General features: G+C 38.0%; 2 protein-coding genes and 1 pseudogene across 2 annotated transcripts; 1 reads left to right on the top strand and 2 right to left on the bottom strand.

Moving 5' to 3' along the window:
- Positions 1–405: 405 nt before the first annotated feature.
- On the bottom strand, positions 406–1,040 carry LOC111397746 (annotated as a pseudogene).
- A 2,689-nt stretch (positions 1,041–3,729) lies between these two features.
- On the top strand, positions 3,730–5,297 carry LOC111398107. The gene is made up of 2 exons (XM_023025063.1): positions 3,730–5,122; positions 5,227–5,297. The coding sequence occupies exons 1-2, from the start codon at positions 3,730–3,732 to the stop codon at positions 5,295–5,297; spliced, it is 1,464 nt and encodes a 487-aa protein (XP_022880831.1).
- Positions 5,298–9,185: 3,888 nt separating this feature from the next.
- LOC111398108 (plant intracellular Ras-group-related LRR protein 4-like) lies at positions 9,186–9,680 on the bottom strand. Its single transcript, XM_023025064.1, has one exon. The coding sequence runs from the start codon at positions 9,678–9,680 to the stop codon at positions 9,186–9,188; it is 495 nt and encodes a 164-aa protein (XP_022880832.1).
- Positions 9,681–11,612: the final 1,932 nt, after the last annotated feature.

Below are 11,612 nucleotides of genomic sequence, written 5' to 3' on the forward strand. Positions count from 1 at the left end.
TGACAACCTTTTGCTTTTCGAAGTGGAAAAATACATAATCCATGATTAAGACAATGCTTTTGCTGCATTATAGGTCTTGTGACAAAATATCCCTATGGGTAGTTATAGTGACAAAATAAATGAAATTGACAAAAAAAAAAAAAAAAAAAAAAAAAAAAAAAAAAAAAAAAAAACACACAAGTAGTCGATCCCAAATTTACCTGGAGTAAGACTTAGCATATAATATAAACAAGGCTTCGTCAACGTGGGTGACTAATTTCTCCATATGGTGTCATAAAACATTTGACATTCATGCTGATCTGAAAAGCAGTAAAAGCAACCCCCTAGAAGTAACACCTTATTACAGCATTTGCTAAATGACCTGATAAACCCGAAGTATTGTAGTATAAATAGTTCTCCCAGAAGCTAGACAAGATCGCTATCGACATCTGGCAATGTGCTCATTTGCAAGGTTCTATCGTCCCCTGAAGCTATGAAATGCACTGACGGCACAGAAGGATCTGTCACCAATTCAATCTCAAGAAAGCTGAAATTATATGTACCAGACTTCTTCAAACTGAATATACATATCAGCACAATCCATCCTAGCAGAGTATCCACAAATGATTCTTGACAAATGACTAAGGAAACTCACTTGCGGAACAATTATAGACGTAAAGATGAGAGACTAAAATGGTGCAAAACTGATAGGAGGTGAGAAAAATCCATAAAGATCCAAGTTAGATGAAGGCCGTTTCTCCGACGAAATTGTAGTCTACCCAAAAAACGACACAAGAATACCCAACTGCAGTCACTCTCCCTAGAACTAGCATTCCTTACGAAACAACAAATACTAATGATAATGAAGAACACTAATATGTGATCAAGCAGATGTTATTATCCCCCAGAGGTGATCTTCCACTACAGTATCATAACTCAAGCCCACATATGAATACCCAATGTTCTTCTGTATGTCGAACCATATTGCACTACATATGCCTATTATACAAATTGTAGCTGGTTTTTCCCATATCTCATAAAGTAATGGTTTCCCCATCTACACCAACCCAATTACCCAAACACTGCACGGATTTTGAACTGTAATTCTCAAAAATTTATGTCCTGATGTAGTCAAATATACATGAAAACACGAATCTGAAGTATGTGAAGAAGCCACGCATAACAAAAATCAATAGAACCCACTTCAAGATTTCCCTAAATCAACATAGATATGATACAATTGATTTCCGATTAAAATACCACAACAAATTGTGGATTATGCAAGGCCTACAATTACTATAAATCAAAATGAATTGTGTTGCTCGGAGATCAAGCAATCAACTATCAAATTGCTAAGAACTGTAGGAAATTTTTAATTTGGAGTCCAAAATGATTATTGATCTGAATTTGTTGATTTGACCATAACATTCAGTTCAATTAAGTTACTGAGTTTTAGTTTACTTTGTAGAAAATAGTAACTTGAAAATCATGTTAAGCAAATACTTAGTTTAAGAGTAAGTATAATTTATTTTTATGTACAACTAAATATATCTCAAAAGAAATATAGAATCGAAATCCAAGACGAGGAGGAGACGTATTTTATGTCTCGACCTCAATGTAATAACTACATTGCTACACCACTTCTTTGTAAATACACTCATATACTCGTTAGATGTCTTAGGAGTTATATTTCTCTTTTTACTTTGTTTTTGGGTGCAAAAATTGTTGATTTGAATTGTATGGTTTAGGAAATAATTTGGCTGAATTATTCCAGACCTTACTTGTGGATCAAGCACAACAATGTACATTAGCATCTACAAATTCACTATTTCATTATTCATTACTATTTTTGAGTAAGAACAAAGCCAATGGTTCATAACTCTAATGTGGCCGATTCTTTCTTCATTTCACAAGTAATAATTTTCATTGATCGATGCCATTACTACGGATTAGGCAACATTTTTCACAAAGTTTACGAACAGAAGTTCTTATTGTTTGGCGATTTAGGTAGGGTTCGTCTCGAGACCCACCGATTTGGGTAGGGTTCATCTCGAGACCCACCGTCATGGTGGTGGTGACAACCCAGATGGGGTCGGAGCCACGGTCGGATCCTGATGGAAACACAGATTTGACCAAATCTGTCCAGCAGGGGAGATCTTTCTTAGAAGTTGCACGATTGGGAGGTGGAAACGTGATGAAATCTCCTCCTATTCCAATGAAAAACCCAACACTGATGAATGGGCTGTTGGGATTTTCTTTTACAGATCAAGAGACGAAGAAGCTTGCGGATGATCTCAAATTTGCTCTAGTGTTAAAATTCTTGGTTACACGGCCAAATATTGATGATTTGAGACGGGTGGTAGTAAAAATGTGGGGGTTGAAAGAGGCTCCAATTATCAGTTTTATGGATGCCGTTCACGTCCTTATCCAATTGAAGAATGAAGCCGATTTTTTTCATGTTTGGGCTCGAGAGGGCAGGTCTTTAGCGGGTGCTAAGTTCCGCATGTTCAAGTGGACTCCTAATTTTGATCTGAATAAAGAACCTTCTACAACATCTCAATGGATCTTCCTTCCTGGATTACCAATGCACTTATATAGACCGGATTGTCTTCGGATGTTTGCAACTCTGTTTGGAAGATTTTTGGGTACAGATCATGCCACTTTGAATCGAACAAGGGCAACGGGGGTGAGAATGTGTGTAGAGGTAGATTTACTGGATGAGATGGTTGAGGGATTTCCGATAACGATTTCATCCAAGAAGACCATATGGCAGGAAGTAAGCTACGAGAAGATGGGCAATTATTGTACGAAGTGTGGAAGACAGGGGCATCCTGCAGCAGCTTGTAGAGTTGGACAGGATGTGCAGCCAGTGAAAGGAAAAAGTAAAAAAGATGATCCAGTGGTGAAGGAAAGACGGGAATGGCGAAAAATTCAAAATGAAGGTAGGTTGGTGGTAGAACAGATTAATGTTGCTGAGCTAAGTGGAACTAAGCAGGTCGAGGTTGTAGAGCCGAGTGGGACTAAGCAGATTGATGATGCAACACCAAGTGGAACTACGAAGATAAATGAAGGTGAAGAAAATTTAAACTATGCTAAATCCAAGGAGAATCAGGTTTGTCTTCAAGTTATTATGCAAAATCATAAACATATTGAGAATGACTCGGTGACCAATGATCCTGGTCGTGGCGATGAGGAGATAGTTGCTCAACAAACACATAATGTAGTTCAATGTAAGGCTTTAGATGTGCTCCTATCGGAGAGTGAAGAAGTCATCATTACGAATTCAATGGAGAACCAGGCTAAGATGTTAGAGGATGGTAAGGTGCAACCCGTGAGTGGTGAGGAGATAAACACAGTCGTGAAGGGTCATTTTAACTCCTCTAAATCTGGTACAGAGGATACGAAAGGTGTTTCGGTGATGATAGATACGAGTCACACATCTGAACAGGAAAATACATGTGGAAATTTAACAGACGGTGGGTCTGATGGAGAGAAGTTTGAGGATGGACATGCTGATTGTAATTCTGATTCAGAGTTAGGCAGGATATCAAAAGGAAAAATTAAGGGTCCCTCAGTTAGGTTTTCACATAGGGCGCGAGCACACCCCGACAGGTTGAATCTATGATGGATGAATGTTTGATTTGGAACGTGCGGGGAGTGGGCACGTCAAGACGGAGGATCGGTTAGTTGGTAAGTAAACATAATGTAGCTATTTTGGTAGTGTTAGAGCCTTTTCAAAGTGAGAGCAGGATGAGAATGTTGGCCAGAAAATTAAAATTTGCAAATTGTGTGTCTAATGAGCAAGAGGGAGGTAAGATTTGGATTTTTTGGAGAGAGGAGTTTGTAGTAGATTGGGTGGGAGCATCGAACCAGGCTATACATGGCATCTTTTCTAAGGGATCAAGTACAGTAATAATTTCTTTCGTCTATGCTAAATGTTCTGCTCTAGAAAGGAGGTTGCTATGGCAGGAGTTGGAGAGCATTATGGTTAGCAATTTACCTAGGATTGTTGCTGGTAATTTTAATATCATTAGAAATGATTCAGAGCGAAAGGGTGGGAGACCACGTCCAATGGTGGCGATGGATGATTTCAACTATTGTATTGATAGATGTGGGTTGATAGAGCTAAATGCGGAGGAGAGGAAGTTTACATGGTGCAATGGCCAAGATGGAGCAACAAGGAGTTGGGCTCGACTTGATCGAACTTTTACTAATTCCATGGCAGCCAGTTTGTTCCCGAATATGGGCTTGAGATTGTTGGCGAAGGAGACATCTGATCACTGTCCATTGCTTATACATTTTAAGCAGCCAAGGGTCTCATATGGACCCTCACCTTTTCGTTTCCAGCGTATGTGGTGTGAACATGAAACCTTTATGTCTTGTCTTAAGGAAGCGTGGGTGGATTGTAATCAGGATGTGGCGTTGGGAGGTCTACAAAAGTTGGCTGGAAAGCTAAAAAGGACTAAATTGGCGCTAAAAGTGTGGAATAAAAAAGTCTTTGGAAGGGTTGACCACATTATATTAGAGCTTCAGGAGAGAGTAGAGATACTTGAAGAGTCATTGCAAGAGGGGTTCTCGTATGATGTGGAACAGGACTTTTTAGTGACCAACATTGAGTTAGCGGAGTGGCAGAAGCGAGAAGAAATAAGACTCTCTCAAGTAGCAAAGAAGCGATGGCTTAGGGAGGGGGATAACAACACTAAGTTTTTTCATGCTGTCATTGCCCAACATCGAAAAAATAGGAGGTTGGACCAAATGATGCTAGAAAATAGAACTCAATTATCTTCTCCACAACAAATACATATGGAGGCAGTGAGATATTTTCGGAATTTTCTTACTGAAGAACACGTGGGGGCAGTACCAAATTTATCTAGCTTGATTGATGATACCTTAACTGATGAAGAGGGTCAATATCTTTGTGCTATGCCGATTGAAAATGAAGTAAAAGAGGCTGTCTTTGTGATTCCCATGGATAGTTCCCCTGGGCCAGATGGGTTTGGATCAAGTTTTTTATCAAATGCTGGGATATTGTCAAAAAGGAAGTGGTCGAAGCTGCATAGGATTTCCTTGGAGGAGGAGAGCTTAATCGGTTTTACACATCCTCTTATATTGTCCTCATTCCGAAGGTGGAGGAACCGAATGGGTTTGATAAATTTAGACCTATAAGTCCATGCTCTGTAATCTATAAGGTCTTCTAAAAAATTCTGGTATCTCGGATGGCTGTTTTACTTTCTAAAATTATTTCAGTCGAGCAAGGAGTTTTCGTTGCTGGAAGAAACATTGTTGAAAATATCATTCTAACGCAGGAGTTAGTATAATCTATGAATAAAAAGGTGCGAGGAGGAAATGTGATGGTTAAGGTGGACATGGCAAAGGCTTATGATAGGGTAGACTGGCGGTTTTTGCAACATGTCTTATGAACTTTTGGCTTCCCAGATAGATTTTGCCGATTGATTGACCAGTGCATAACAAAGCCTTGGTATTCAATTATGATGAATGGCACCACTCAAGGATTTTTCAAGTCCAGGCGTGGTCTGAGGCAAGGAGACCCTCTCTCTTCCTATCTTTTCATTATTATGCAGGAGGTTCTGACTAGACTCTTGAAGAAAAACTTTGATACTGGACCAATTGGGAGATTTTCTCATCCTCGAGGTGCTCCTTTGGTTTCTCACCTTATGTATGCGGATGATCTTGTTATATTCGCCAATGGGTGTAACAAGTCGATGAAAGGATTAATGGAGGTGTTGGAAGTATATGAAGATTGGTCTGGGCAACTTATCAATAAAGAAAAGTCGGCCATGTTTTTCTCCAGAAAGTTTTCTTTAGTGCAGAAAAATGATATCATACAGGAGACAGGGTTTAAAGAGGGCCAATTTCCAATGTTGTATTTGGGGGTGCCGATTGTGCAGGGAAGGCTTAGTGCTCGACACTTGGAGTCTATGATTGGTAAAATTCAGAAAAAAAAATTGCTGGTTGGAAGATGCTTTTACTATCCCAAGGGGGGAGGCTAGTGCTTCTACGTCATGTCTTTTCTAGTATAGCCCTTCATTTTTTGGGGAAAATTCAATGGGAGGACTAAGAAAAAATGGTGCGCGTGGGAAAAGTTGTGCCGACCTGTGTTGGAGGGAGGGATTGGGATTTGAAAATTTGAAGATGTTCAACGGGCTTTACACATGAAGTTTGCTTGGCGCTTTCTATCTTCAGATTCATTATGGGCAAGATTTTTTAGAGTAAAATACTCCAAACAGGGGATATTGGATATAACTAATTTAAAGCATATTGGGACTAGCTTCTGGAAATCTACAAGAGATTGCCTCTCTGAGGTGATTGAACTTAGTCAATGGAAGATAAGAGATGGATCTTGCTCTTTCTGGTTCGACAAATGGATAGCGGGGGGCCCTCTATGTGCACAAGTAACCGAGGTTGTAGAACCGAAGCTGAAAATTAATGAAATTTGCTTAGAAAATGGATGGGATATGGTTTGGCTGAAAAACCTTGTTGGTGATACTCTAGCCAAGGAAGTTGTATCTCTGGTTGGAGCTCGAAGAATGGGAAATGATTTGTTAATTTGGAAACCACATAGACATGGAGTATTTACTACAAAATCGGCTTGGGAGGTGGTGAGGGTGCGAGTTGAGCAAGTTGAATGGGCGGCTTGGGTGTGGAATAATGCTTTGCCTAAACGTGTCTCTGTGCTGATGTGGAGAGCTCTAAATGGGAGTTTATGTGTTGATGAACGCATTAAGTCAGTTGGCATTAGCCTTGCATCCAAATGTGATTGTTGTTCTACAGGTCATGAGGAAAATGCTTCTCGTGTCCTAAGTTCTGGAGACTTTACAGACAAGGTGTGGAGGAAAGTAGCTGCCTTTGTAGGTGTGCGCTGGAGAGCTAGACAAAGCTGGGTAGAAAGAATCAATTTATGGTGGAACAGAGCAAAAAAATCTTCACAGGTGGGATGCTTGATTGGGTTGCTTCCAAGCTTAATTACTTGGAGATTATGGACAAGAAGATGTAAAGCAAGGATGGAAGGTAAACTTGAATCTATTGAAGACATGTTCTTATCGATTAAATTTTGGTTACAACAGGTATCTCTTAACCTGTCAAATGCCAAGCTGCTAACTAGTCAAGATGAGTATGTGCTTCGAATGCTCAAGATACCTCGAGCACCAGCTAGAACAAAGCAGATTCGGGTGGTCTCGTGGAAAAAACCACTTTATAATCGAGTAAAACTTAACATGGATGGTAGCAGTCTTGGGAATCCTAGACAAATTGGTGGTGGGGGAGTGATTAGAAACGAAAGAGGTGAATTGATTTCAGCGTTCAATATTAATTTTGGTAACGGGACAAATAATGAAGCTGAATTGAGAGCACTCATTGAAGGTTTAAAGTTATGCCATGAGTTGGGGGTAAATCATATTGACATTGAGTGTGACTCACTGTTGGTGGTTTCATGGTTACTAACCTGGAAATGCTCTTTGTAGTATTTGTGGGACTATTGGGATAATCTTTTGGAGTTATTACCGACGTTTGATTACCAAGTGATACATCAATGGAGAGAAGGAAATCAAGTGGTAGATTGCCTAGCGAGATTGGGAGCTAAGGGCCTATCAAAACGTTTTAATAACTGGACAGATTTGCCAAGGATTACTCGAGGTTTACTTCGTCTAGATATGATGGGGGTTGTTTACTTGAGGAAGTGATTTATGCAGTTTGAAATTTTGGATAATGGTGTCTATTGAGATCCTACTTGTTATTTTTGATTGTCTGTTTCGTATTGTAACTATGGTTTTTCTCCACCATTAGCAAGGGTTTTAATAAAACATAGTTTTCCTTAAAAAAAAAAAATTCTTATTTTCATATTTGGCATTCCTTATCTTAATTCTGAATGTACTTGGAAGAAAATAACTTTCTGAAGTTAAGAATACAACACTTTGGACTGTGCTATGTATTCTTTGCTAAAAGAAACTAATCGATGTGTTCTGCACATGTACAAAAGGGAAATGAAAATTTCTAGTTGTGTAAGTTGCAAACAATGTGTAAATAAACTTAAAACAAAATCAAAGCCATGTTATTCCATGACCGGTGAAATAATTAAGAACAAGCAATCCCTTGTTCTAGGAAATAATACAAGCAGAATAGTATTTTAATAAACATTAAGAAATAATTAAAAGCAAATAGTCTGGACATATAGAGTATTAAGAACTAACAATTCATAAACTCCCCGCACTTTGTATTTCAAACACAATACTTGCAATCATTCTTGAACTACTGTTGAAGAGTGCAACCTAGCTCCCTCGAGAATCTATGCTGAAGAAGTTTATTTTTGCTCAAACTCACGTCAAATATTCAAAACGCATCTTCCACCTCAAACATTTGACTAATCTATACCCACGTTCCGCTGACAACAATGAAAGGAAAAATAAATTAATTTTGCATATATATATATATATATGAAATCTAGAAAATAACTTTAGCTCTTGTTTGTCTACCATTCCTGGGGAAGTCTTTTTTTTTTTTTTTTAAACTCATTTTCAAACACACATTCACACAATAAAATATTTTACACATAAATCCAAAATATTTTCTTACTTTTTAACTATACATTATCTAAAACTCATTATTCCAAAATCCTTTTTCTGCCAGAAAAAATCTTTTTATTGGGCATTGAATAGGGGCTTAATGTACTTTAGAATAGATACTAGGTTAAGAATATATATATATATATATAATTGATCGGCAAATTGAGCACCTCGTCAAATTTAAACTGTTTTAATAAATACAATATAGTGAAAATATATACTATTAACAAATCCATAGATTTCTTTAATAAAAATCCATAGAATTCTTTAATATGATTTTCAATTTACCAGCAAAAATAATTACAATAACAAGTACTTCCAAATAAAAATAGCGATTGATATATTGGCAATCTGTTGGGTGAGAAATACACAAGACGATTTATTAATTAATAACTCTACTTAGGCATATTTAATTTATATTTAAAACATACAGTAAATCATTATAATCTATAATAAAAACAAATAATGAAAACTGAAGTGATTTTGCTCAATTACTTACCAACTATATAGCTCAGGTCTCTTTACCCACGTTGTTACAATCCAACTATGTCCTGAATATGTGAAATCTTTGACCACTCAGAATCAGGATCTCTTTCTTCCCAACATCTCTCCTGTAACAATGGACAATTAAGAACACAAATGTTCTAGCTTGGTGAGGCGTTCCATCGCTTCCTTAGAGGGCATATGCCTAAGCTTTTGACAATCCATCAAGTTTAATCTTGAAAGAGATGACAGACCCCCAAACCACTCTGGCAATGCTTCAATTCCAAAACCAGTTAATGATATGCTTTCGAGTGAAGTAAGATGTTGAAGTTGATATGGCAATAAGTCCTCATGTTCCCAACCATATAAATTCAATCTGCAGAGAGATTTGGATTGTTGGATATTGTCAAGAGCGGCTTGGAATGAGTTGTAACCAATCGATTTTGAGAATCTACCAAATTCCAAATATCTTAAGTTGTTAAGACGACCAATTCCTTTGGGCAAACTCCTCAATTCAAGACAATTGCTTATACATAACATTGAGATACAAGGCAATTCTCCCAAATCTATTGAAAAAGAAACGAGTTTGTCACATTTACTCACTCGTAGAAACTCCAGACACCTAATGGACTCAATCATTTCACTTGGTAGGCAGCTCAGCTCAGCTCAGAGCAACCAAAAATGTCCAACCATCGAAGAGAAGGGAGACCTTTTTGTCCACTTTGACAAGAAATTGATTGCAGACTTCGACATCCAATTATTGTTAAAGACTCAAGAGACCGAAAGCTGTGTAGATCATCAGGTAATTCTCTCAATTTTTCACAATTCATGATAATCAAATTTCGAAGATATTTCTGGCATTCTTTCAAGTGAGGAATAAGACTGGTGAGAGTTGATATTTCCATGATCGAGAGCGTTTCCAAAGAAGTTAGATTGCCGCTGCTCAAAATCTTTCTCAATAGAAAATCACTATCTATAATATTAATTTCCAATTTTTTCAAGCAAGGGAAATGACTTGGAAAAGTATTCAATTTGGGGCAATTTTCAATCTCCAAAACTTCAAGGCAAGGAAATACCTGCTCTCTGCATGTTCGTGCTTTTACCACTGGCATCACTTCAGCTCTCGCCCACTCAGTTAGGTTTGGCATGTTCTTTAAAATGAGCCTTTCAAGGGCTGGGAACATTATTCTTATCTCTTGGCAACCATAGAGTGAACGACCTATGGATCTCACATTAGTCAAATTGTCTAAGGTAAGATATTTGAGGAATCACAGGTGGCCAAACATGGGAATTTCTACACAATTCCTGCAATTTATAAAGTTAATCTCAATCAAGTCAAGGAATACTTCCATTTTCATAGTCCATGATGGGAAGTTTGTACTTCTGAACCCTTTAATTGTTATGCTCTTTAAATTCGGGTGAGGTTGGAGGCCTTCGAGGACACTTTTATCGTTGTTGCCTTCCAAAAAACTCTCATCGTTGTTGTTGCCTTCCAAGAGATTCTCATCATTGTTTGTTGTCCACATAAAACCTAACTTATATATCTTTGGCTTTCCAACCAAATCTGCCTTCTTAGCTTCTTCTATGCCGTTTACTAGTTCAAGATTGTGTATATCCAGTTTGCCTGTAAGATTCTGTAGAAATTGGGTTGCTGCCATTTGTGAAGCCCAATCCAACAGCCCATGACCCGGTTAAATGGCCCAACTGGTAGAATTATCTGGAAGCTTAATTACACAAATGAAAAACGCGCTTTCTGTTTGAGAAAATCGACTCTCACATGATTGTGACACCTGGCAGCCGCTGGACCATTGGATCAAATGAATTGATTATTTCATATAAAAGGGATCAACAATTCTAGGGTTAGGGTTGGTTCTCATTTTACGCAGCTTTCGTTTTCTTTTCATTTTGAGTTGAAAAATCTCTCTCTGTATTTGTTGGCTCTCTGGTCTTGAATCTCGTTGATTCTTTTAGTTGGTTGAGAGTAGATGTGGTGCTATGAATTCTTGTGTGAGTTCTTTTGTATTGTAGAGGAGATTGTTGTCGTGGTGACAGGAACTGTGTGTTCCTTCTGTGATTCGAAAACTGCTGTAATTTTTGGCCGGTGTGTTTTGTTCTAGTGGATTCGAACTTATTCCTTCGTGGATGCTCAACGGGGATTAGGCGATTTTAACAAATCGCTGAACCTTGGGGCTTCGGCCAAAAATCGCTTGTGTTTCTCTTTACTGTTTTTCAGATCTACAAATCTTGATCTTTAGTCTTGCGATTTTTGATGCTTTGAAACGGTTCTAGGGTTCCTACAGTGGTATCAGAGCTCAGAGTATTTTTTACTTTAGCTATTTTTTTGGGTTCCCGTTTAGTCGAGGGTCTGAAATCAACTCACCAGCCGAAAAGAAAAATAGGCAGATTCTTTTTCAAGATCTGCCAACATTAAATTTTTTTAAAAAAAATTTCTTTTCTTTGAGTAACACTGAAACAATTTTTGAAAGGGCACTGCAAGTGTGGATGTCGTTTTCTCTTTGAGATACTCTAGTGTTCTTGTTGACTGTTGTATTTCCTTTACTTCGCTCGATA

The sequence above is a fragment of the Olea europaea genome, chromosome 7 (assembly GCF_002742605.1).
Source record: "Olea europaea var. sylvestris chromosome 7, O_europaea_v1, whole genome shotgun sequence".
In the NCBI taxonomy this organism is placed as follows: domain Eukaryota; kingdom Viridiplantae; phylum Streptophyta; class Magnoliopsida; order Lamiales; family Oleaceae; genus Olea; species Olea europaea.